At 45.3% G+C, this 27,358-nt stretch overlaps 1 protein-coding gene across 8 annotated transcripts in view; it reads left to right on the top strand.

Moving 5' to 3' along the window:
- MYOF (myoferlin) overlaps positions 1-27,358 on the top strand; it is a 176,003-nt gene that overhangs the window by 2,606 nt on the left and 146,039 nt on the right. For 7 of the 8 annotated variants that reach the window (XM_070057607.1, XM_070057609.1, XM_008270211.4 and 4 more), the window contains exon 1: positions 13,256-13,604. The exons of the other annotated variant lie outside the window; for it this stretch is intronic. In XM_070057607.1, the coding sequence (XP_069913708.1) occupies positions 13,517-13,604 (88 nt within the window). In that variant the 5' untranslated portion in view covers positions 13,256-13,516. Of the gene's footprint in view, positions 1-13,255; positions 13,605-27,358 lie in introns of those variants that run through there. 8 annotated transcript variants of the gene reach the window in all.

Raw genomic sequence — 27,358 nt, forward strand, 5'->3', positions numbered from 1 at the left:
CCATATCCCACAAGTGAGTCATCCCCCTCAAGTGCCCAGCACACACACACTCACAGGCAAGCACACACTCACGCAACACCCATGCACACACTGCAGACTGGAGCTTACCGACGCCAGGCTCTGAGCATCTCCTCCCTTCCCTAAACCCTACCAATCCTGGTGCCTGCCTTGTTTCCTATTCTCTCCTACTCTGCATGTCGTAAAGCTCTTACTTTTCTGTGAAACACAGCTTGTGTTTCCTCCTGGAGTCCAAGTCTCAACCCTCATTTTATTCCTCCAGAATGAGGTTTCCCTGAGCTCCTGGGGAGAGACATTCCGAATCCAGGCCACACTCCTCAGCTGTCAGTTTTTCTACCCCTTTACTACTGCACAAGTCTCCTAAATTTCTTCTCAAATGTTTATTCCTGAGGATGAGGGTGAGGATGGTGGTGTTTCTTCCACGGCACAGCCATTGCAAAGCTCTTAAAAGATCCTCTTGGTCCTTTTACTGTGCACTACTTTAGCATGCAGCTCCCCCTCTCCTGCCTCTGTTTAGTCAGTGGTATGTGTATCAGCGCCAAATAGACAACTCCAGGAAATACTAGGGATTGAGGAGTTAATCCTTTTCATGGCTTGCTTAAGAATTTCACATGGTCCTACTTTTGTATATATCACATCAAACATGCTTAAATGTACCCTATGCCACATTTAAAATAATATTTTTGCTGTAAAATTATGAAAAGATTTTAAATAATTATGTTGTTGGGAATTTGGATTGTTGAGTATCTTATGATGGAGTGTGACTTCTTGATAGTTATACATATTCAGGACTTCCTTCATAGTGCAAAATCTAATTATAAGTTCTTTGAAATGAAATTGATAGTCTATGAATACTAAAAACTTGGGCCAGTGCTGTGGCGTAATAGGTAAAGCTGCCGCCTGCAGTGCTGGCATCCCATTGGGCACAGGTTTGAGTCCTGACTGCTCCACTTTTTTTTTTTTTTTTTTTTTTTTGACAGGCAGAGTGGACAATGAGAGAGAGAGACAGAGAGAAAGGTCTTCCTTTGCCATTGGTTCACCCTCCAATGGCCGCTGTGGCCAGCGCGCTGCAGGCGGCGCACCACGCTGATCCGAAGGCAGGAGCCAGGTACTTCTCCTGGTCTCCCATGGGGTGCAGGGCCCAAGCACTTGGGCCATCCTCCACTGCCTTCCCGGGCCACGGCAGAGAGCTGGCCTGGAAGAGGGGCAACCGGGACAGAATTCGGCGCCCCAACCGGGACTAGAACCCAGTGTGCCGGCGCCGCAAGGCAGAGGATTAGCCTATTGAGCCGCGGCACCAGCCTGCTCCACTTCTGATCCAGCTCACTGCTATGGCTGGGAAAGCAGTGGAAGATGACCCAAGCCCTTGGGCCCCTGCACCCATGTAGGAGACCTGGAAGAAGCTCCTGACTCCTGGCTTCGGATCGGCACAGCTCCAGCTGTTGCGGCCATCTGGGGAGTGAACCAGTGGATGGAAGGCCTCTCTCTCTCCCTCTCTCTCTCTCTCTGCCTCTCTTTCTCTGTGTAATTCTTTCAAGTAAATAAATAAATCTTAAAAAAAAACTTACTAATTAATGAAGCAGACATTCTGGGGTTCCCCCCCCAAAAGACTACTTTTAGAGTGGTTTTAAGCTCACAGCAAAGCTGAGTGTCAAGTACAGAGCTCCTGTACATCACCACCACCATCTCCAGAGTTCCCTGTGATGAATGCCCGCCCTTCCTACGGTTGTACGCTGTTGTACTCACTGAGCTGCATCAACACATCACTATCACCTGGAGCCCAAAGTTCACATTAGTGTTCTCTCCTGGTGTTGTACAATCTAGAGGTTTAAACAAATGTGTGAAGATGAGTATCCACCATTATGATAGCATACAAAATGCAGTAGTTTCAACCCTTGTAACCCCTGATAACCACTGATCTTTATTGACCCATAGTTTTGCTTTTCCCAGAATGTCATTTGGTGGTAATCAGGATATAGTCTTCAGATTGGCATCTGTCACTTAGGGATACACATTTAAGGTTCTTCTGTGGTTTTTCATCTTGATACCTTCTTTTTTCTTTTCTTTTTTTTTTAAGATTTATTTATTTATTTGAAAGCCAGAGTTACACAGAGAGAGAAGAGGCAGAGAGAGAGAGAGAGAGAGAGAGAGAGAGAGAGAGAAAGAGGTCTTCCATCTGCTGGTTCACTCTTCAATTGGCTGCAACAGCTGGAGCTGCACCTATCTGAATCCAGGAGCCAGGAGCTTCCTCCAGGTTTCCCATGTGGGTGCAGGGCCCCAAGGACTTGGCCATCTTCCATGGCTTTCTGAGGCCATAGCAGAGAGCTAGATCAGAAGTGGAACAGCTGGACTCGAACCAGTGCCCACACGGGATGCCGGCACTGCAGGCAGCGGCTTTACCCGCTACGCCACAGCGCTGGCTCTGATACCTTATTTTTCTTTAGCACTAAAGAATATCCCATTGTCTGAATGTATCATAGTTCATTTAACCATTTATCTACTGAGGGGCATCTTCATTGCTTCCAAGTTACTATAAACGTCCATGTGCAGATTTTTATGTGGACATAGGCATATGACTCAGTTGGGTATTTTCTTTTTCTTTTTTTTTTTTTTTTTTTTGACAAGCAGAGTGGACAGTGAGAGAGAGAGAGACAGAGAGAAAGGTCTTCCTTTGCCATTGGTTCACCCTCCAATGGCTGGCGCACCGCGCTGATCCAATGGCAGGAGCCAGGTACTTATCCTGGTCTCCCATGGGGTGCAGGGCCCAAGCACCTGGGCCATCCTCCACTGCACTCCGGGGCCACAGCAGAGAGCTGGCCTGGAAGAGGGGCAACCGGACAGAATCCGGCGCCCCGACCGGGACTAGAACCCGGTGTGCCGGTGCCGCAAGGCGGAGGATTAGCCTAGTGAGCCATGGCGCCGGCCTCAATTGGGTATTTTCATAAACCTTATCCAATTATTCCCATTTTGAGGTTTTCTTCCTTATATTTCTATGCTGATCTTTAAATATTTTACTTCTTTTTTTTTTTTTTTTTTTTTGGTTTTTATTTGACAGGTAGAGTTATAGACAGTGAGAGAGGGACAGAGAGAAAGGTCTTCCTTCTGTTGGTTCACTCCCCAAATGGCCACCAAAGCCGGCACTGCGCCGATCCGAAGCCAGGAGCCAGGTGCTTTTTCCTGGTCTCCCATGTGGGTGCAGGGGCCCAAGCACTTGGGCCATCCTCCACTGCCTTCCCGGGCCACAGCAGAGAGCTGGACTGGAAGAGGAGCAACCGGGACCAGAACCCAGTGCCCATATGGGATGCCGGCGCCGCAGGTGGAGGATTAACCAAGTGAGCCACAGCACCGGCTCCCATATTTTACTTCTTCTTAGTTTTACTCTAAGTTTTATGTTGGAGTTATTTAATTTTTTAACAATAACACATATTTATGGCCTACATTGTAACTTTTCAATATATGTGTACTAAACAAATCAGAGTAATTTTAGATTCACAGATAACTTGCAAAGAGCACATACAACATCTATAACTCTCACTCGGTTTCCACTAATGTTTTTTAAAAAATATTTATCTGAAAGGCAGAGTGACAGAAAGACAGGAAGAGACAGACAGCGAGAACAATCTGCCATCTACTGGTTCACTCCCCAAATAGTTGCAACAACTGGACCTGGGCCAGGCTGAAGCCAAAAGCCAAGAACTCCATCCTGGACTCCCACATGGGTGGCAGGGGCCCAAGCACCCGACCTATCTTTTGCTGCCTTCCCAGGTGCATTAGCAGGAAGCTAGACTACAACTAGCACTCTGATGTGGGATGTGGGTGTCAAAAATGGCAGCTTAATGTGTGCCACAATACCCACCTCTCCCCATCAGCCCTACCACCACCCCAGTGTTAACATCTTGTGTATTCATGGCACATCTGTCAAAACTAAGATATGAACATTTGTACAACACTATTACCTAACACAGACTTTATTTGGATTTTGCCTGATTTCTCTTCTTTGCTCCAGGATCAGGGTCCAATCCAGGATATAATCTTACATTTGGTCCTTATGTCTCCTTAATCTCTTTAAAATCTGTGACTATTGTTTTTGATGCCTTCACACTTCTGAAGGCGTTTGTCTGGTATTTTCTCATCATTAGGCCAGGGTTATAGATTTGGGGGAAGAGTACCACAGAGATAAAATGCCCTTCTCATTACATAATTTCATCATGTTTTATATTCACTTGTCGCTCCCCCATTCGCGGAGGAACGACACTAGACCCTGCACTGTTCTTTTGTCTGCTTGGATTTCCCAGGTTTGCTGCTGGTCCTTCCCGGGTTGCCTGCCAGCCCCTCCACCTCTGTGGAGGGGCAGCACCCCCTGCCACTTTCCCCGCTTCCGCGAAGGAGCGGCACACCACCGGCCGGCTCTCTCGGGGGCTGCTCAGGTGTTCCTTCAGATGTTCCTGGTGCATGTTGTCTCTCTCCTCCTTTATAGTCCTCTTCCACCAATCCCAACTCTGCTACCCACACGCCAAGCACGCTGCTCTCCTCCAATCAGGAGCAGGATTAGCTCCTGCAGCTTATCAGTCAAATTGGCGAGAGGCAGCTGCGTAGAAGTTTACTCCTCCCCAGCGCCATATTGTGGGAGAGCAGAGGCACAGAATAAGTCTTAATTCCAGTAACTTAGTCTAGTCTCAGTTGCTCCCCACATTCACTCATTATTTGCTTCAAATACTTTGTCAAGTCTGAAAATTTGCAGGCCCCAGGAATGGTGTGTCAGTTACTGTATTAGTCAGCTTTCTCTAGGTTATGCTTCCACGTGGCTTACCTCATTTCTTTTCTCTTAAATGGGATTCCCTGGGAAACAAACTCTGAGATGGAGATTACCAAAAGGCATGTTCTTGGAAAGGGGCATTTTCTGTGAAAGGGAAAGGATATCCCCATGACAAAGGCTTTCACTCTTAGACCAAGGACCTGTGGTGGCTATGCTAATGATGAAATATGTCTAGTACAGTGGTGTATTCCAGGGGCTGGAGAAATGGCTACCAGGTGACCCTGTGGATCTACTATGAGCCATAACCTGGGTCAAGACTCCAGTTAGGAGGCCTGCACTGTGGCTCAGCAGATCAAGCTGCAGCCTGGAATGCCAGCATCCATTATCAGTGCTTGTTCAAGTCCCTGCTGCTCCACTTCTGATCCTACTCCTTGCTAATGTGCTTAGGAAAGCAGCAGCAGAAGTGCTTGGGCCCCTCCCACCCAGATAGATCTTTGGCCTGGCCCGGCTTCAGCTGTTGCAGCCATTTAAGGAGTGAACCAGCAGACAGAATCTCTCTCTGTCTCTCTCTCTCTCTCTCTCTACCCTCACCCCCCATAACTCTGCCTTTCAAATAAAAATAAATCTTAAGGGAAAAAAATGTCTGCAGTTATAACTGACTTCCATGTGCTCCCATTCTGGAGAGTGATGGACATGGTGATATTTTAGGTCTCTTGATATCAGTGTGTCAATGTAAGACTTCTAGCCAAAGGACTTCTAAACATTTGAACATTCCCCTTATCTACTCTACAGTTACTCTGGTAAATGATCATGGGTCCCTTTGGAGATGGGCTAGAGAAATCATTAAGAAGTGCACTGCTGTGAGGTGTAAGATCTGAACTTTCCTTTAGTCAATGCATTCCATGTCCTGGATCAGAGCTGGAAAATGGGCACGGGAATGTGCCCACTACAGGGCAACTGTCCTCAGCCTTCTAATTTATTTTGATTTTATTGACTGAGCAGAACCCAATTCACTGTTTATCTATTTTGCCCTAGAATGCTGTTCTGTTAATCATCTCCATGATTCTATGTACAATAGTTTGGACACTATTCCAAGGTGTTTATTATGATCATTGCTCGCACCCAGCTTCGGATAGTGAGGCATTGTCCCCGGGCCTCTATTTTTTTGGGGGGGGGTCTCATTATCCTCTTTGCTATTAGGCTAGTTCTTTTTTTTTTTTAATTAATTAATTTATTTGGAAGGAGAGACATAGACAGAAGTCTTCCATCCACTGGTTCACTCCCTGAATGGCTGTAATGGCTAAGGCTAGGCCAGGCCGGCCAGCAGCCAGAAGCTTCATCTGGGTCTCCCACATGGGTGGCAGGGGCTCAAGCTCTTGGGTCATCTTCCACAGCTTTCCCAGGTGCATTAGCAGGGAGTTGGATCAGAGGTGGAGCAGCCAGGTCTCAAACCAGTGCCCATAGGGGATGTCTGTGTTGCAGATGGAGGCTTAACATGCTATGCCACAACTCCAGCCCCTAGGCCTCTCCACCAGGATCTCTGACCTCAGTCCTGGCCTACAGCGGAATGAACTTCTTAGTGAAGCTGGTGTCCTTCCACCCACACGTTCTCTATTGCACTGATAAGCGATGTGTCCTCTCGGCCCTTACAGGACAATCACCTGTGAGGTTTCTTACCTTACATAGTATACCCACTCCATCATGCTTACTTCTTTAAACATTTTAATCTCTATTTTCTCCCATCAGCCAGAGAAATCCAGATATGTTCTTCCTAATTATAAGATATTTCTTCCTAAGTGGAGGTGGGCCACTATGGTTCCATGGTTCTAGGAGCCATCCTAGCAGTGTGTTCATATCATCTCTGGGGTCTTTGGAAGGTGTGAAATCCAGGATCCTGGGAGAGAGCAGCCATTTTGATAAACTCTGTCCTATCCAAATTTATATTCTGTACTTCCTTTTATTCCAGCACCCTTGGAACAGACTCTGATGTGTACTCTTCCAGCTCCTGTAGTTTGGTTTGGGTGTAGTCCCTTCCTGTCTTCAGCAGGCTAGTACATCCTCAGCAAAGCTATGTTGGGACTTCACCCTAGGTATTCACCTGGTGGCTAAGAAGGGAGGAGACAGCCGATGGGAAGGGGCGAGGTTTTCATGCAGGAGAAAGGCCTCCGCGTCACTTCCACGCTGCTGACAGGCGCAGATGCTTCTGCAGCTCAGAGACTTCAGGGACACCTGGGGATCCAAGCAGACGTTCTCCTCCCATGTATCAGGGTCTCGTTCTTTCCCACCAGGGCCTTGGCTTTCACGTATTAGACTTACCTTGGTTGGGTGCTCAACCTTCTTTGGAGTCTGTCTTTCTTTTTTTTTAAGACTAAATTCTGGTGCTGTCCTTGAGCTTCCTCTGCCCTCCTGCTGCAGGAGAGGAGGCCTGCTAGCTTTCATTCTCAGCTCGTTATTGGTCATTAGTCACTCTTTGCCTTTTATGACTCCGATTTCAGCAATAGCCACCCACATGCAAGTCCTTAGAGTTCCTTTGTCCTCCGTCTATTTTAACTAACTGATAACTCATACCAGCTGATGCATTCCCTTCCATGAGTAGATCAGCCCAGTTCACTGCTGGCACTTTCTACAACCAGTGATCCGCCTACCCCTGGTGACAGGGTCTTCGTTGCCAGTTAGCTGGCGGGTGATCAAGCCCCTAGGTCCCATCCTAAGAGCTGCTTTCTTGGAACTCTCTTAGTACTAGCTGTGGCAGGTGTGTTTCTCTGGAAAAATTCTGAGACTGTGATTAGTAAGTGTACAGGACATTTCTTAGGAAGTATTCTTGAGATTGTTAAAAGATGAAATTACAACAAATACAGTCTCACAGATATTAATTGGCTTGAATTGCCTTCTGGAATTGGGCAGCAATATGGCCTAATGGTTCAGAGTGCTCCACCCCACCGTATGTGCAGGGTACATTAATAGCCAGAAAAGGAAGTGATGTACAGAACATAGAAATGAGGTTCAGAGACAGTCGGATTAGTTATGCCTTGTCGCTTGTCTTATTTCAACAAGGTTTGAACAGTTGGTTGCCTGTAATTGATAGAAGCTTGGCTACTGTGATTCGCTGAGACTCAGCTGTTTGTTACAAAGGCAAATTCCTAATTTAAACTTTCAGTTTGTTTCCCTAGTGAGTGAGGTTGCATTTTGTTATGTGAGGACTTGCTTCCCAGAGGCATTCTTCGAGCCAAACTTGGCTGTACTTAGCAAGATCAGCACCACTGAAGGGAAGAGAAAAAGAAGCAAGGTTTGAAGGGATACAGTCCCAATGTCATCCTCAGCTGACCCCACAGGGAGTGCGCCCCTGCAAACTGCCACCGTTTGGGGCAGGGGGGCCAGGCCTCTGCAACCCTGCACCCATCAGTCACTGGGGGCCGACTGCTGGAGGGAAGCATGACCTTGGGTGATGCAGTTTTCTTTAGTGTGGGCGATTCCCAGAGAGCTGACAACTGAGCCATGTCTTCGGCAGCTCTCCCAACAGCTGAGTGCTGTAACTTCTTATTCCTGGAAGAGGATCTGGGTGATGTACTGCAGCTTCTACAGCACTCCAGTGTTCCACTGAAACCAGTCCCGGGGCTACATCTGCCGCTTATGGCATAGAGAGCAACCTGCTTCTCAGAGAGAAGCCCTGCGTGTCCCACAGCAGCAGGTGGAGATATGTAATACTGTCCTAGAGATGGGGCAGCTGCACGGGAAGCCAGAAGACAATGGAGAAAACGCTTTCGAACTTGGAATTCTGTGCCAGCCAAGCTGTCGATTAAATATGAGAATAGAATAAAGCTATTCAGCCAGGGAAGGTCTATGTTTCAGCAATACAAGAAAGTAAACCAAGAAAGAGAAAGACATGGAATTCTAAATAAGACAGATGCAAAGAGAATAGGTGATGTTACGAAGTGCACACGAGCAGAAAAAAGTACAGATGTACCCCTACTCCATATTATAATAAAAGGCTTAGCCAATGTAGAAATAAAAGGGAAAATAAAGTAGGCACGAGAATTGGGGAGGAAGAAGCACAACAGACATCAGTGCAGCTTATAATAATAAGGGCGGAACGTCTGTAAGAATTTACTGCTGGTTACACTCTCACCAGCAGTGTATGAGACTTCCTGTTGGTCGACATTTTTTGTCACACTTAGCTACGTTAGATTTTTACATATTTGCCCATCTGGTGAGTATAAAACAGTATCTCATTGGAGTTTTAGTTTGCAATTTTCTGATAACTACTAATGTTAAGTATCTTTTCATATTTACATTTTCTAACTTGTGAAGTGTTTGTTCAAATCTTTTACCTAGTTTTCCTTCAAATTCTCTGTTTTTCTTACTAATTTGCTGGAGCTGTGGATGTGCTCCAAATACTTGAGCTTTGTAGGTTGTGATTTTAACAGAATTGAACTTACTAGTATCTCCTGTATGATTAGTATATTTTTCCCTAGTAAGAAATCCTTTCTTGGGAGCAGCACTGCGGCAGAGTGGGTAAGGCTACCACAAGCGACAGTGGCATCCCATGTGGACACCAATTCAAGTTCTGGCTGCTCTGCTTCTGACCCAGCTCCCTGCTAATGGCCTGGGGAAATCAGCAGAAGGTGGCCCAAGTGGTTGGCCCCTAAACCCACATGGGACACCCAGATGAAGCTCCTGGCGATTTCGGCCTGGCCCAGTGCTGGCTGTTGTAGCTATCTGGGGAGTGAACTAGCAGAAGGAAGATCTCTCTCTCTCTGTCTCTACCTCTTTCTCTGTAAATCTTTCAAAATAAATAAATCTTAAAAAATTATTTTGTACTCTGAGATCATATTCTTCCATATGTCCTAATCCACGTGCCTATTTTATTTTCTTTTTTATTTCTAGATATTGTTTAATCTTTTTTACCTATATCATGTAAGGTTAAAGGTCGTATTTTATCTTACCTGAATAGATAAAATGCAAGTTAAAACCCCAAAGGAGCAGGCATTTGACCTAGTAGTTAAAACACCCATGTCATGTATTAAAGTACTTGGGTTCCATATGTGGCTCTGGTTCTTGATTCCAGCTTACTGCCAATGAAGACAGTGAGGGGCAGAGGTGATGGCTTAAGTAGTTGGGTCCCTGCCACCCACATGGGAGACCTTGAATGAGTTCCAGCTCTGGCTGCAGCCTGGCCATTACAACAGTTGGAAAGTGAACCAGGGTAGGAGCAAGAGTGTTCTCTATCTCCCTCTCAAATAAAGAAGTAAAACAAAGTAAAAACTCGAGTGAAATACCAATACATACTAAGTATATTGGAAAATATGTGAAAATCTCATGTTGCTCAACGTGACAATGCAAGACAAGAAGTCTCACCACTGGTGAGAGGTAAATAGTACAGCTACTATGGAATACAAGGTTGTTTCAAAATGTGGAAAAAACAAAATTAAAAGATATGTTTATTTCGGTTCAATAAAAATTGAAATCCATGCATACTTTTTCATACTAGCATTCTCCAGGAATCCATCTTTTAAAGATTTATTTATTTGAAAGGCAGATTTGCCGAGAGAGAGACAAAGACAGAGAGAGAAAGAGATATGATCTTCCATCCGTTGGTCCACTCCCCAAATGGCCAAAATGGCCAAGGCTGAGCCTCAAGCCAAGGCTAAGATCCTGGAACTCCATCTGGGTCTCCCGTGTGGGTGGCAGGTGTCCAAGTGCCTGAGCCATCTTTGGCTGCTTTTCCCAGGTGTGTTATCAGGAAGCTAGATCAGAAACAGCACAGCTAAGACTTGAACCAGCACTCATAAAGGATGTTGGCATCTCAGGCAGAGGCTTAACCTGCTATGCCATGACATTGCCCCCCTCCATGAACCTCTTGAATTTATGCCTACAATTTTTTTTGCACTAAAATAAACTTATATCTTAATTCCATTTTCCATGAACTTTTTGAAGTACTTCATGTAATTTGGAATTACCTAGCAAATGTGAAGAAATGCATCTACTCTTTGATTCAGCAATTCTACCCATGTTAGACCCTAAGTATATTCATGTGCATCTCTATCAGAAAACATGTACAAGAATGTTCAGAATAGCACAGTTTGTAGTAGCTCCAACACCTGGACAATCCAAAAGTCCATCCACATAGAACAGATTAACAAAATACAGTACACTCATACAGTGAAATGCCATTTAGCAATAACAGTGAATGAAGTAGAGCCATATTGACAAATTTCAAAATATAATGCCTAAATATAAAAGAAGCACAAAAGAATCCATACTATATGACTCCATTTCTATAAAGGTCATAATATGGGGTGAGTGTTGGGTGTAGTAGTTAAGACACCACTTGAGATGCCCACATCCCAAATCAGAGTGCCTGGGTTACAGTCCTGGCTCTGCTTCCAGTTCCAGCTACATGCTAATGGATACCCTGGGAGACAGCAGTTGATGACTCAGATAATTGGACTCCTGCATCCCACAAGGAAGACTGAGTTTCCAGCTCCTGGTTTGGACCTGGTCCAGCTCCAGCTACTACAGGCATTTGGGGACTGAACCAGTGGATGGAAGGTCTCTATCTATCTCTCTGTAACTCTGTCTTCTGAATAAATAAATAATAAGTAAAGACTGAAATCGTCACTAGATTATTAAAACAAATTAAAGGTCATAATATATAAAAGAATTCATACTGCATGAATATATGTTCATCTATACATATATATGGATACATGTGAATATAAAGTTCATAATATATTTAACAATTCATATGATCATATAGAGATCATAAAGAATTTTTATTTTAAAAAAATCAGAAAAGCAAGGAGTTTTCTACCGTAAAATTCAAGCTAGTGGTTACCTTGGTATGAAGGAAGTAGACATGATGGATGGTATCTCCCAAGAACACCTGGAGTACTGGCTGTGCTCGCTGTCTTGACCTGGAGCTTGTTAAATGGCCATATTTATGTTGTGTGCATTTTTCTGTAAATACATATCACAACAAAGAGGATAAATAAAAATCAAATAAACCAAAATAATGACCATATTCCACTAAAGCTCTGTGTCTACTTTACAGTAATGTAAATAGCACTGAGTAATTGGTTCCTTGCATTATGTAGCCTCTGAGAAACTCACTGAGACAGAAGCCTTGAAAATTAAACCATATGTTTCCAATGCACTTGAAATGTTTGATCACAGTTGGCTCTTGTTTGTGTGTTTAGACACAAAAAGAAACCCTGTGTTTCTTCCCTCTAAGGAGTCCTAACTTTTTCTTCTGAAACATAATGGATCCTGATTTAAAGCCAACTTGCCTCAATGGTGATGCTATGAAATCACCAGCACACATGAACTTCTGGTGTGCACACGTGGTGTTTGCTGCATGCCTCATGCCAGGCCACATTCTAGAACCTTGTGACAACTTTCATCTCCACTTTACAGATGAGGATACTGAGAAAGGGAGGGGATAAGAAACTTGCTAAGATAATGTTGCTTCAAGTGGTAGAGCAGCATTAGAACTCACACTCAGGCCTGGCTGACCACTAACTCCTGCTCTCCTGTTGTGATCTTAACCACCAGCCTGGGTCGTTTTGGCACACTGAGTGAAGCCATCACTTACGACACCCACATCCCATATCGGAGTACCAGTTCCAGTCCCTGCTGCTCTGATTCTGATCCAGCTTCCGACTACTGCCTCCTGGGAGGCATTTACATGATGGTTTAAGTGTTTGGGCCCATACCAACCACATGGGAGATCTGGATGGAGTTCTGGGCTCCTTTCTTTGACCTGGGCCAGCCTTGGCTGCTGTGGGCATTTGGGGAGTGAAGCAGTAGAAGGAAGAGATTCTCTCTCTCTCTCTCTCTCTCTCTCTCTCTCTCTGCCTTTCAAGGAGGTGAAAATAAATGATAAACAATTTTTGAAAACCCCACCAGGCTACTGTGCCCTTGTGACCCCTCCCTAGAAGGGGCAGGTACCATGCCGGCGGGGGGGGGGGGGGGGGGGGCAAGGAAGTCACTTGTGCTTTTCATCGAGGGCTGTTAGCAGCATTTGATGGATCAGCAGAACTGGAGCATCCAGATATCGCTTCTGAGGGATGTTTGAAGAAATTCTACGATGAATCCTTTTTGTAAACTGAAAAATCAACCCCTAATGCGCCAGTTTTATGAACTCCTGGAGCCTGGATTGTTTTCTTGAAATAAACTCAGTTATTCCTTTGCTATACAGCAGAGGGCGCCTTTCACCAGCTTTTTTTTTAGAGCCGTTCCTAAGTGGTAATTGAGAGGGTGTGTTTAACAAGAGAAGAAATCGCAAAGTAAAATACAAAAAAAAAAAAAAAAAAAGACTAAGTTTTAAAACTTCATGAAACTCAGAAAGGAATGAAAGGGGTGGCAGAAAACCAATTAATTCGGTATCCCGAATTATTGCTAAAAGGCAGCACATGTCGGTGATTTCCTAAACTGCATTTATTAGTTTCAAATCCATGTTAGTTTCAAGTGTTGCACAAAATTACTTTGGGTTGAGGTTTTGTCCTTTTCACTTCCACATTTTCCGAACTCATCAGGCGGTGCTTGCTGCACTGTGTAGACTCCAGTCTGGGTATCAGTTTACACACAGCCTTCAGTAAATAATCCGCCAGAGGTCCACCCATCTGCCTTTCTCCTTCCCTCTCTGCCGGGCGAGAGACTCCCCGGGGCGGTGCGGCCCGGCGCTCCACCGCCCGCGTCTTCCAACTCAGTTTGCTGAAGCTTGCTTCCTGCCCATGACCAGCCATGCTTCGGGTGATTGTGGAATCCGCCAGTAACATCCCTAAAACAAAATTTGGGAAGCCGGATCCGATTGTTTCTGTTATTTTTAAGGGTAAGAAAAAGTTTTCTTCTTTGTTTTGAAGCTCAGTTTTGGAATGGAACTTCCTTGTATCATATTTTTCCAAAGTATGCATTTAGGCGACTGACAAAGTCTCTCCTACTTCTGTTACCTGAGCAGGTCAGGGGAGAAGACTGATTTCTGTGGAATGTATTTCATTTTCCCCAGGACTTTGAGAACCTAGAGTGATCTGATAGATTAATTATAATAAATAATGTGGGTTCTGTGAGCCCATGGGGGAAATAGACGTATTTGCTAGTCTCCAGATTTCAGGTATTAAAAAATGTCAGTGTCGGCTAAAAGAGCTACAGGAGGAAAAGAGACAACTAAATTGCTGGGAAAACTATCACTCCGTTAAACAGCCCCATGCTGCTTTACTGTCTGCGGGCTTTGGGCAGGTGAGGTGAAGTTCACATTTCAAGTGAGTTTGCTTTCAAGTTACTTTGTGCCTCTTGGTAATTGTTCCTCATCTCTATGCAGCTGGGTTTTTTTTTTTTTTTTTTTTTTTTTTTTTTTTTTTTTTTTAATGCTCTGGAGTTTTTCAACTGCTCATGGGGGACAGAGCTGTGCATAGCATGTTGGTAGTCTGGGATCTGGTTCTGTCTTGTTGAATGACCTTGGCAAGTGACTTCATTTCTCTGGGTCTTAGTTTTCTGTGGAACAGATGAGGACAGTTTAGACTAGATTCTCTTTAAAAGGCCTATTGAAATTCCGAACAGTTTTTCTGTGACATGTGCTTGTGGTAGGTGTGTAGCAAGTGGCTCAGTTTTGGCTGGGATGGTGAGTCTAAATCTGGGTGTGCCGGCTTTATCTATCTTCTGTTTGTTTGTCCCTGGTCATTGGTAAGGTTGCCAGCTCACTTCTTGGCAGGGGGAGGGCCTTGGGAGGGCATGGCAGAAAGTGGCAGCCCCGACAGGCAAATGTTTCCTGACCACGCCTTGGCTCATTTCTCTCTCTTCCCCCAGGAACTTCATTGCCTCTTCCTCCTAGTTCCTGGGTAATCTGTAACTTTCCTCTTTCTTTTGTCCATTCTTTCTCTCTGTTCCCCTTCCCAAACCTCTCCTTCTGAGAGTGAAAAAAAAATGACAGAAATAAAATCCAAAGCTGCAATATTTTAGTTAAAAAAAATACATATCTGGAGGGCAAAAGTTGTATTCTTAAAGGACCGTGTGTTTGAAAATCGGGTTAGTGAACATCATGTGGTCGTGTTACGTCATGTTAATTTTAGTTTTTTGAAATCTTTTTTGTTGAAGCAAGGACAGACCATAAAGAGTTTGCATCCTTCACCATGGACATGTAAAGAAATATAAAAATATTTGAGGTTCAATCTGATGATGTCATTATTTAAGGCAAATCATGTAGAGTATAAAGGAATTAGAGTTAACGCTATCTTGAAACCTGGCTTATTTTTCTAGGGTGTGTATGCATTAGTTGAAAATTTTAAATGACCAAAAATATGTCTAAAGCTATAAAAGTAAACACTCAACTGAAAGTGGACAACTTTAGTTCAATTGGCAAATATAGTCAGTCTACACAAACATTTACATTTGTGAGATTCTTTAACTTTAGCCTCCTTTTTGGCCTCCTTTGGTTGTACAAATTGTGTGACAAAGTCATCATTCATTCATTCATTCGCCTAACAAGCAGCCGGGGACAAGAAAGAGTCCTGGATCAGAATGGGAGCATCTGGACTCTAGCTGATGTTACCTGGGCTAATCCAGAGTTCACCACCTGGGCCCCAAAGTTCTCTTCTGGAATGATGGAAACTCATCCCTTTTGGGTTTCTTCTAGCTTTCAGTTTCTGTAATTTTTCTAGTTCTGTGTATTGTTCATCTCCTCTCAGCAAGACATGGAAGGCATTGCCCTGGGTGCTTCGGGGGATATAGGAATGGCTATAATGCTTCTCTGGCTTTCCATCTGCGCCAGGGCTTTAACCACAGGTGATGGCAGCCTTTCTAAGGTGTGCTCCCCAGTTGCGATGAGCTTTGTGTAAAATTAAGTGACACTAGGTCCTAGAACTGAGAACCCTTTCTATCTGTCTGAGGGAGCATGGAGCAAAGCCAAATAGTCTGCCAGGTGTGGAGGGGTTAGAGTGCAGTGAGGAAGATGTTTGATCTGTTATGACCAAAGTAATGCCAAAGAAGCCCCTGTAGGCTGGCGCCGCAGCTCACTTGGCTAATCCTCCACCTGCGGCGCCGGCACCCCGGGTTCTAGTCCCGATTGCTCCTCTTCCAGTCCCGCTCTCTGCTGTGGCCCGGGAGTGCAGTGGAGGATGGCCCAAGTGCCTGGGCCCTGCATCCGCATGGGAGACCAGGAGGAAGCACCTGGCTCCTGGCTTCGGATTGGCGCAGTGCACTGGCTGTAGTGGCCATTAGGGGAGTGAACCAACGGAAGGAAGACCTTTCTCTGTCTCTCTCTCACTGTCTAACTCTGCCTGTCAAAAAAAAAAAAAAAAAAAAAAAAGCCCCTGTGTTCCCTGAAATGAGTAAACATTTTGCCTTTGAATACGTAAAACACAAAGTCAGTAAATAGCTCTTCTCAGACTCTTAAGACGGTGGGAAGAATGGCCACAGAAAGGAGATGTTGGTGGTGATGTTTGTACAGGGACTGTGAGGTTCCGTTAGACTGCACCTACACTGCAGTAGGGAGTGCGCCATCCGAGCCACCCACTGGTTGAGGGCTGACCTCATCTGTTGTGTTCAGAACTCTGCTGAGGCTGACTGTCCAACTGCTCAAGGTCTGGTATGAACCAGAAGCATTCAGGGGCTCCCAGAGTCCCTGCTGTGTGGCTGTGGTTGATATTCAGCAGTGCAGGAGCAGATTGTGAAAGTCACAAAGTTTATTTGATTTCTCACATCCTTGGGGAGCAGCAGGTTCCGTGAGCTGGCTGTGAATCCCAAGGCCAGAGTGCCTGCGAGCTGGAGGTGGCCACTTTCCCTTGGACAGTCAGGCTGTGAGGCTGCGTGGAGCTGAGCGGGATTACGTGGGCCTCAGAGACTTCTCTTGACATCAGCACTCTGTGATTCCCCCAACATAGTAGGTTTTTGAAGCTTTTTCAAATTGTAAATAATACTTTAACATTTTTAAAAAAGAACTATGTATTTGAAAGGCAGAGTTACAGAGAAAAGAGAGACAGAGTTATCTTCCATCCACTGATTCACTCTCCAAAGGCCACAATGGCCAGAATGGGCCAGGCTGACGCTAGGAGACCAAAGCTTCTTCCAGGTCTCCCACATAGATGTGGAGGCCTAAGGCCTTGGACCACATCTGCTGCTCTGCCAGGTTCATTAGCAGGGAGCTATATCGGAAGTGGAGAAGCTGGGATTTGAACAGGCACCCATGTGGGATACTGGGGTCACAGGTGGCAGTTTTACCTGCTACACCACAATGCCGAACCCTTAACATTTTTTTTAGAATAAAAAAGTAATGCATGTAAAAATAAAACTATCCAAAAGGAATTATACAACTATACAGTGAAAATTTTCGTCACACTTCTCCTCTTTCTCTCTTTGCACTCTTAACCATGAGGGATAACCTCTCTGAACAGTTTGATTTGAATCCTTCTCAACCTTTTGCTATATACACACAAGTTGTTCCAGCCACTGCCTGTTGCAACAGTCCTGCAGTGGAAGCCCTTCCAGTGCGTGTCCTTGTGAATATGTGCCCTTCTAAGGACTGATTCTGTGGTCTCTATGTACACATGTGCTTTTCTTCCTTTCCTTTCCTTTTCATTTATTTTTTATTTACGTATTTGAGAGGCAGAAAGACAGAGAGCTGTCATTTGCTAGTTCATCCCCTAGATTCCCTCAAAGGCCAGCACCACACCAGGAGCACAATCCAGACCTCCCACGTGGGTGTCAGGGACCCAATTGCTTGAGCCTTCACCACTGCCTCTCAAGATACGCATTAGCAGGAAGCTGGGGTCAGGAGCTGGAGTCAGGCTTAGAACTCGAGTACCCCAATGTAAGATGTGGACATTCCAGCCAGCAGAGTTTTGTTGTTGTTGTTGTTTGTTTGTTCATTTGTTTTTGTAAGATTTATTTATTTATTTGAAAGGCTGGGTGACAGGATCTTCCACCCCATGGCTCACTTCCCAAATGAAGCTGGAGCTGGACCAGGCTGAAGCCAGGAGCTAGGAAATATATCTGGGTTTCCCACATGGGTGGCAGGAACTCAAGTGCTTAGACCATCACCTGCTGCTTTCCCAGGTGCAATAGCAGGGAGCTGGATGGGAAGTGGAGCAGCCAGGTCTCAAAGTGGCATGCAGACATGGGGTGTGGGTATCCCAAGTGATGACGTAACCCACTGCACCACAATGCCTGGCCTGTGACCCACAGCTTAACTACTAAACAGACGCATGTCCCTTCTTTTCTTTTAGACTTGGTTTTATTGGTTATCAACTTTACAGTGTGGCAACATCACCGTCACATAAGACATCCTTCTCTAGGGAACATAGTTGTTAGCACTGTAGCAGTTTCTCATCCTGTCTTTCTGATATCTCCATCCCACCAGGAAGAAACTCTTCTCACTTTTGCTCAGTACAGATCATTTCCCTGTGGAAAAGCTATCACTACTGTCCAAATGGCCACCAAATAATTGTCCTGTTGTTAATTATTTTTCTAGATTCCTGTTATTTCATATGGACATATTTTTAGATTACACACCTAACCGTTCTAGGACACTCTCCACCCCGAATAAGCATATCAAACCTGTAGTCTTGAGCAAACCACTTAGTCTTTGTAATACTCCTTTATTATCCTTTGGGGAAAAAAAATGGGATATGGGGCCAGCACTGGGGTATAGCGGATAAAGCCACTGCCTGCCACACTAGCATCCTATATGGTTGCCAGTCAAGTCCTGGCCATTCCACTTCCATTCCAGCTCCATGCTAACGTACCTGGGAAAGCAGTGGAAGATGGCCCAAGTAATTGGGCCCTTGAACCCACATGGGAGACCTAGAAGAATCGCCTTGCTTCTTTGGACCAGCCCAGTTCCAGTTGTTGCAGCCATTTGGGGAGTGAACCAGCAGATGAAGATCTGTCTGTCTCTGTCTGTCTCTCCCTCTCTCTCTGTAACTCTGCCTTTCAAATAAATAAATAAACCTTAAAACATTTTTTTTAAAAAAATGGGGCAGTAATGACTTATCTGGAAGTAAATCTGTGGTGATCCCCAAATGCTGCGAGTTATCTGACAGAAACTTGCCTGATTATTTTTATTTTATTTTTTGATTTTAAAAGATTTATTTATTTATTTGAAAGTCAGAGTTACACAGAGAGAGAAGGAGAGGCACAGAGAGAGAGAAGTTTTCCATCCGCTGGTTCGCTCCTCAATTGGCCACAACAACCGGAGCTGCGCCAATCTGAAGCCAGGAGCCAGGAGCCAGGAGCTTCTTCCAGGTCTTCCACACAGGTTCAGGGGCCCAAAGACTTGGGCCATCTTCTACTGCTTTCCTAGACCATAGCAGAGAGCTGGATTGGAAGTTGAGCCGCCGGGTCTCAAACTGGCGCTTATATGGGATGCTGGCACTGCAGGCGACTGCTTTATCCACTACACCACAGCGCCGACCCCTGTTTATTTTTAGGAAGAGCTACTTTGCTATTTGAAATTTTACAGTTGATTTTTTTTTCAGATGAGGATGTTAATCCTAAGAATATTTTTTAAAAGACTTCATTTAAGAATAGTAAAGTTTGATGGCAGGAAGATCTCAGGGTTCTCATTTGCTGTGGCCTATGGAGGCACCAGATGGGTTTGCCCACGTGGTTATAGATAGCTATGCTGTAGACACAGTTACTCTGGTCTACCCAGGACTAGTTATGTTGAAATCTTTATTTAGTAAAGAGTTGGTCCTCTGTATATAAAGTTAATTAAAAATGAATCTTAATGAAGAATAGGATGGGAGAGGGAATAGGAGGTGGGACAGGAGTTGGGGTGGGAGGGTGGGTATGGGGGGAAGAACTGCTATATTCCTAAAGTTGTACCTATGAAGTTTGCATTCATTAAATAAAAGCTTTAAAAGGGGGGGGGGGTGGTTCCCACCAGTTCCCACCAACAGTCATGCCAGGGATTAGTGTGTGCACTGACATAACACTCAGCAAGGCAACAGTGTTTAATCTCCTGAGTCATCTTATGGCTTCCGGGAGGAGAGGACTTAAGACTCATGGCCCAAGGACAGTGGCCACACCCTCTTGAAGCATAGGAACTCACAGGTACCTCCCCAGGGCACAGTCTGCAGGCTCAGCCATTTATAAAGCCACAATTACCTTTTAAATTTAATTAATGTGCCTTGTTTTTCCTTTCTTCTTCCATTACATATTTTACTTGTGTGCTCTCCACCCAGAGTTGTGGGTATTTGTCTGGTTTGGATTTCTTTTCTGATTTCTTGGTGAGTTTCTGCATCGCCCTAGGATTTGGCTATGTCCAGAAAGCATGAGCACATCGTTATTTTTTTTTTTTTAAAGATTTATTTATTTTTACTTGAAAGTCAGAGTTACACAGAGAGAGAAGGAGAGGCAGAGAGAGGTCTTCCATCCACTGATTCACTCCCCAATTGGCTGCAAAGGCCAGAGCTGCACCAATACAAAGCCAGGAACCAGGAGCTTCTTCCAGGTCTCCCACGCGGGTGCAGGGGCCTAAGGGCTTGGGCCATCTTCTACTGCTTTCCCAGGCCGTAGCAGGGAGCTGGATAGGAAGTGGAGCAGCCAGGACTCGAACTGGTGCCCAGATGGGATGCTGGCACTGGAGGTGGTGGCTTTACCCACGATACCACAGTGCCAGCCCCAAGCATATCATTATTGATACTGATTATTCATCTTTTTTTTTTTTTTTTTTTGACAGGCAGAGTGGATAGTGAGAGAGAGAGAGAGAGAGAGAGAGAGAGAAAGGTCTTCCTTTTGCCGTTGGTTCACCCTCCAATGGCTGCCACGGCTGGTGCACTGTGGCCAGCGCACCGCGCTGATCCGATGGCAGGAGCCAGGTGCTTCTCCTGGTCTCCCATGGGGTGCAGGGCCCAAACACTTGGGCCATCCTCCACTGCACTCCCTGGCCACAGCAGAGAGCTGGCCTGGAAGAGGGGCAACCGGGAAAGAATCCGGCACCCTGACCGGGACTAGAACCCGGTGTGCCAGCTCCGCAAGGCGGAGGACTAGCCTATTGAGCCGCGACGCCGGCCGATTATTCATCTTATATGTCGACCATAGGCTCAAAGAGCTGGCAGGAAGTTGGAGACATCTTAGTGTAGTGGTCATTGATCCCGCTAGGGAAATTGCCCAGTCTCCCTTCTTTCAGGCAGAATTGCCTTTAAAGTTCTTTTACATGTTTTATGGATAAGGTTTGCAAAGGCCATGTCACATATTCCAGAACATTCAGTGCAATCGATTCACCTGATTTCCAGGGACAAATTGATGTCTTAGGCTTTTTGCTTTCTTATCCTGGCAAGGAATAATGTGAAGTTGCCAGTTGAAAAATTCATGTCGGCCGGTGCCATGGCCCACTTGGCTAATCCTCTGCCTGTGGCACTGGAATTCCATATGGGCACCGGGTTCTAGGCCCAGTTGCTCCTCTTCCAGTCCAGCTCTCCGCTGTGGCCCTGGAAGGCAGTGGAGGATGGCCCAAGTGCTTGGGCCCCTGCACCCACATGGGAGACCAGGAGGAAGTACCTGGCTCCTGGCTTTGGATCGGTGCAACGCCGACCGTAGCAGCCATTTGGGGAGTGAACCAACAGAAGGAAGACCTTTCTCTCTGTCTCTCTCTTTCTCACTCTCTGACTCTACCTGTCAAATAAATAAAAAAAAAAGAAGAAGAAAAATTCATATGTGAAACACTAAGGGGTCTATAATGCATAGATTCAGAATGCCATGACATGGCAATGGTCACCTCACCCATTGTATAATTTCTATTGAACAGTATACCCCTGTAGAGCAGGGGTATACTGTGAGCGGATCTAAGTACAGTTCTCAGAAATAGCTATGGGACATCTGGCATTCAGCCTTATCAGCTAATTTATGGGGCATTAGGGGACCATGGCCCTCAGGGTGAGGTTGGCAAGGAGTAATCTGATATGGTTAGGGATAGCACTGTACTTGCACGCACTGGGCAGCAGTGTGGAGGCTAGGCTTGTCCTAGTTGAGGACACTGGATAGGTTTACCAGTTGAGGTAAACGCTTAACAGGGCAGAGGGACCTCATTCCAGGGCTGCAGTCAGAAGGAAGTAATAATGAAAAAATACTAACAAAACAGCCTGATTGATGAAATGCATTTAAAAAAAACCACAGTGGGTAGGCTGGATAGGCCCCCCTTCCTCCTAGTCAGGGTGTTCACCCTGTGGGTGGGTGAGGGCTAGGCCAGAGGGCTCCAGCATGAGGGTATTAGTCACCAGAGACGGGGGCAAGAGGCTGCAAGGAGAGAGAAGAAAGGCAGGGAGTCAGAAAGCGGTACTGGAAGGCAAAGTTTACTGTCTTGCCAAAGGTCAGAGGGGAGCGTTTCTTCAGCCAATCTGTGATACGCATCGCATTCATGAGAGCTCCTTCACTCTATACCCTTCTGTCCTACATGGAACGGTGAGGTGTCTGGTTAGGAGCTGTCCAATTGCAAGGAAGACACCCACTCAAGCTTGTGCAAGGACAGCTCAGGGGAGGGGAATTACTAAAGCTAGAGAGACATCTCCCAGAATCCAAACCATGGGCCTCACAGGAGTCTGACTCATGGCAGGCAGTGTGGCATGTGCTTTCTTTCTCTCCTCCAGGGACTGTGCAGCCTCGTGCCTCTGTTGCTCCCTGCACATGGCAGTGGTCACATGTCTGCACATCGGCCACCTTCTTGAGGCCTCTTGCATGGGCTTTGGGTTACCACCAGATGACTTCGTCTTGACTCTCCATCTAATTACAGTGGCAGTGTCTTCGAATAGAGATCTTTGAAAGAAAAACTGATTGGCCCGATGTTTGCCCTTGGGCCAATCAGCTGTGCCAGAGGGTAGAAGCCCAGGACAAAGAGTGTGGGTATGCCTGCTGTGTTCTCTGCACCTAGCAAGCCTCGGAGAGCCTGGACCAGGAACCGCTCAGCTTATCTCCCTCCATCTTCGGGATTAGAGCTGTTATTTTCTCCTATTTGTTATTGGACCTAACTCCCTATTTAATAAGCCCGCTTCTTTCTATACTTCACACAAGACATGGAAAGGGATAAGGTGGATTAAATATCACTCCTGGTTTTATCACTAGGAGTCAGATGTCTGTGGGTAGCTCCAGTTCTTGGCCTTCATTCCTTCACCTCTAGAATGGGCAGAATACTGTGGACCCTACAGGATAATGTATTTAAGGCACGCAGCGAAGTTCCTGACACGTCATCATCATGTGGCTAATGCTCATGTCCTCCCCTCTCATGCCCACTCAGCCTCCACTGTTGGGGCCATGGCTAGCTGACATTTCTGAGGGTGACCCCAGCTTAGCATTTTAGAACAAACAGGACACTCGTTGGCTGTGGCTGCATAAGCAGCTTAAAGGCAGAAACAAGTCTGATGTCAGTGGTGAGAGAGCATAGCAGCCTCTCGATTAGGCACATAGTAGATTCTTTGTTTCTAATTGTGGTGAAATACACATAACATTTACCCTCTTACTTTCTTTTAGTTGTACAGTTATTCAATGCATTCATAAGGCCTTATACCCATCACCACCGCCTATTGATAGAACGCTACATCTTGTAAAACAGAAACTCTGTACCAATTAAACAATAACACCCTCTTCTCCACTCCCCACAGCCTCTGGCAATGACCATTCTACTTTCTGTCCCTCTGAGTTTGCCTACTCTAAGTACCTCATTTAAGTGGAATCATCAATGTTCACAATTTTATGACTGCCTTATTTCTCTATGTCTTCAAGACTTATCAACATTGTAGCATGTGTCAGAATTTCTTTCCCTTTTAAAAAATTTATTTTCATTTTATTTGAAAAGCAGAGAAAGGAAGAGACAGAGACAGACAGACAGGGATCTTCTGTCCACTACTTCACTTCCCAAATGCCCCCAACAGCTGGCGCTGAACTAGGCTGAAACCAGGAGCTGGGGACCCAGTATGGGTCTCTCAGGTAGGTGGCAAAGACCCAATTTTTGGGGCCATTACTGCTGTCTCCCAGAATGCACATGAGCAAGAAGCTGGGATTGGAAGTGGGGGGTGAGAATTGCACTGATGTACTTCAATCTGAAGTATGAGTGATTTAAGCACTGTGCCATATACCTGTCCCCCTTTCCTCTTTAAAGCTGAATACCATAGCAGTGTATGTCTATAATTCATTTTGTCCATTGATGGACAATTTAAGTTGTTTTCAAATTTTGGCTACAGCAAACAATGTTGCTATGAACATTATGGTGTACAATTACCTATTTGTATGCCTATTTTCCATTCTTTAGAATCATACAAAAATTTTTATTTTTAATTTTCTGAGAAACTGGCCTACAGTTTTCCATAGCAGCTGAACCATTTTACATTCCTACCAGCAATGCATATGGGTTTCAATTTCTCCATATCCTCAACAGCACTTGCTATTTTCTGCTTTTATTTTTGGTTTTTTTTTTTTTTTTCAATAATAGCTATCCTAGTGGGTGTAAATATAGTAGGTTCTTAGTAACTCTCCATTGCCTTGGATTTTCCATTCACACTCAACTCATTACATCCTCCATGGCAGCAGTTAAACAATCCCCTTTGGCAGGGTCCCATGGGCAGCCCAAGAGAGCCTTATGCTTGTGGAGTCTGTGTGGCCAGGGTGTGCTGGGAGCCACAGCAGAGCTAAAGACCTGCGGGAAATAGCCTTGGTCCCCTACAATTCTAGGTCTTCTGATTGATTGGGCATCCTGCTCCTCCCAGAATCACATCCTGGGAGATCAGAGTAACCTTTAATCAGAACTCTCTGTAAGTCTATCTCCTAATATCCTAAACTCCTTTGTGGCACCTATTGGAATTATAGCTATATATTTTCTGGCTTATTGGATTTCTGTCTGCCTCCTCCATCTGACAGGAAGCTTTAGGAGGGCAGGGGCCATGTCTTTCTTCAGCATCTAGCTCGATGCCTGGCAGACAGTAGATGGTCAGCAAGAAGTGATTGAATGACTGATTCTGACTTCTCCCTTCATTCCTTCAGGTCAGGGTCTTCCAGGCCAAAGGGATCAATAGGAACAAACAGGACCAGATCTCTATGCCCAGAAACTGTTGTGGGGATCGGGACCCCCAACTGTGTTCAGGTAGACCCCTGGCTAGACTTAGTCCAGGTTCTGTCCCCTGCATGTTGGAATACAACTAGGGAATGTCAATAGAAATGAGTAGGGAAGCAAGATTTATTGAAAGGCAAGGGGATAGTACACACTCAGAGGAGAGTGCAGAAAGCCTCCTGAGGGAGAATTTCCCTTGCCCAGGCTGGAGTCCTCCTTTAACAGGATAATGGATGGTGCTCCAGGCACAGTCTGATTGAATGTTCAAAGGAGGAAGGGTTTGGAGTGGGGCTGCAGTGCACATGGTAAGCTCCAAGAAGGTGTCATGGTATCTTGTGCATGATGGGAAGTGAGGTTTAGCTGCATGAGGAGGTATGGCTGTGCCAAGCCTTCATCATGTTGAATCTGCATGGAAGGTGATAGCATTTGGACGCTGCCGGTGGCCTGGGTGCTGGCCGACCTCATCTCCTTGTGTTATTAGCTACCTGTCTACCTGTCTACCTATATCGAAACTACGTGACTGATCTTGGTTATTAAGAATGTCAGGAATTCCCCAGGCTTCTGGGATCCATGAAGCTGCATCTCAAAGGAGGCCAGAAGGCAGGGGAGTCCCAGGCTCCCTTTAACCTTGACCTGGGGCTTTGTCTTTTAATGGCAAGAAATCTCTCTGAATCTGTTTCCCCAGCTGTGAAGTGGGAATGAGACCTACCTCAGAATCACATATGATGGTAGAAGAGTATTTAAGGTGCCTGTTTTAGTCTTACCCTGCCTCTGGAAGCACATTGCAAAGAGAAAAAAATCAGGTTGGATTAGAGACTAAAGAAAGATGAAGTTTTCAGATCAAGTGGTGACCACTGACACAGCACCAGTAAGCTGTCCTTTCAGGTAGTGAAGCTGTGAATCTGGAAAAGAGGTGGACATTGGGTTCACTTTTGCCCAACAGTTAGTCAGTCTGATGAAAAGAAGGCAGACCACTTTACTATATTTTACCCTGTTACTCCATTTGACGATTATTTGTTTGTGTGCCAGATTATTTACAGCAGCATTGTACAATAGAACTTTCTATGATGGTGGAACTATTCAAGATCTGCCCTGTGCAAAAGGGGACCCACTAGCCATGTGGAAATGTGGCCTGGGACAGGAATTGAAATGTTAACATTAACCTTAATTTCAATATACATAACCACATGTAGGTCCTGACAACCACATGGGAGCGCACACACAGTGGCAGAACAGTCACAGTAGCTGACTGTCCTTGTGTGGCTCTCAGTGTTGCCAGAATCTCTACACCTCATCTGTAAAATGGAGAGGGTAATGGTGCCTTGTTTGGAACACAGTTGCATGAGCTGAATGCAACTGAAAATACCTAGACAGTGCTTTAAGCCTTCATTGCTACTTGGGTCTTGTGGCGATTTGGGCCTAGGTGATAATGATGCCTTCCTCTGATACCACCTCTACCATTTATTCACTTCATTTTTTTTTAAAGTTGCATTCATTCTCCATTTTATTTGAAAGGTGAAGAGGCAGAGAGAGCAAGATCATTTATCTGCTGATTCACTCCCCAAATGCCTACAATGGTTAGGTTTGGGCCAGGCCAAAGCCAGGAGCCAGGAACTCATTCTGGGTCTCCCATGTGGGTATTGCTTCCCAGGGTGCACTTTAGCAGGAAGTGGGATTCAAAGTGGAAGTGGGGTAGTTGGGACTCAAATCAGGCACTCCAATATAGGATGCAGGTGTCCCAAGCAGTGACTCAACTCCTGGCAAACACCCACCGCATCCAGTGCTTACACTGTGCCTCACACCTGTGTGTGTCCTAGCTTACTGAATCCTAAGAGCACTTTTTGGAAGTAGGTATTGTATCACCTTCATTTTCTCTATGAAGAGGCTGAGGCAGGTAGAACTGTGGGCTTAGCTGGACTCCAGGTTATCCTTGTGTACTCCCTGGGCTCAGAGTGGATGAAGAAATCCCGTACCACTGGTGCCTGCCCAATCAAGTTCAAGGAATGCCTGCCTCTCCCCGCCTTCTGAACAGTGGGTTGGGGTCATTGGGACTCATTGGGAAAGAGGAAGTGAGTATACCAAGAACAAAAGAACTTGAAAAAAAAGAAAGAAAAATAAAACCCAGCCTTCTTGGGAAAGCTTGCCACAGGATAAAGAAAGCCTTTATGTGTGATTCAGCGGCTCAGAGGTGACATAGCTTAGCTGTGAATCAGTTCCCCTGATAAGCAAGTGCAGCCATTTTACTAGTGGAGGCTAAACCCCTAACTTACTGTATATAAACTATTAAAACTCACATGTTTGCCTGGCAGGGTGAAGCTGTACTTTATTTTAACTCCCTTCTAGGTTTGTACCCTCATTATCTTTTTCATCCCAATAGCATAGCTCATAAATGAGAAAGGAAAAAACAGCTTACTAGCTGTTTAACACTGTGCTAAATGCTTCACTTATGTTTACTTGTTTAATTTTAATTTATTCATTTCCTCATCAGAGAGAGAGCAGAAAGAGGAGGTGGGAGGAGGGAAGTCATTTTAGAGATGAAGAAACTGAGTCTTGCATAA

This window comes from Oryctolagus cuniculus, chromosome 15, assembly GCF_964237555.1.
Source record: "Oryctolagus cuniculus chromosome 15, mOryCun1.1, whole genome shotgun sequence".
Lineage (NCBI taxonomy): Eukaryota > Metazoa > Chordata > Mammalia > Lagomorpha > Leporidae > Oryctolagus > Oryctolagus cuniculus.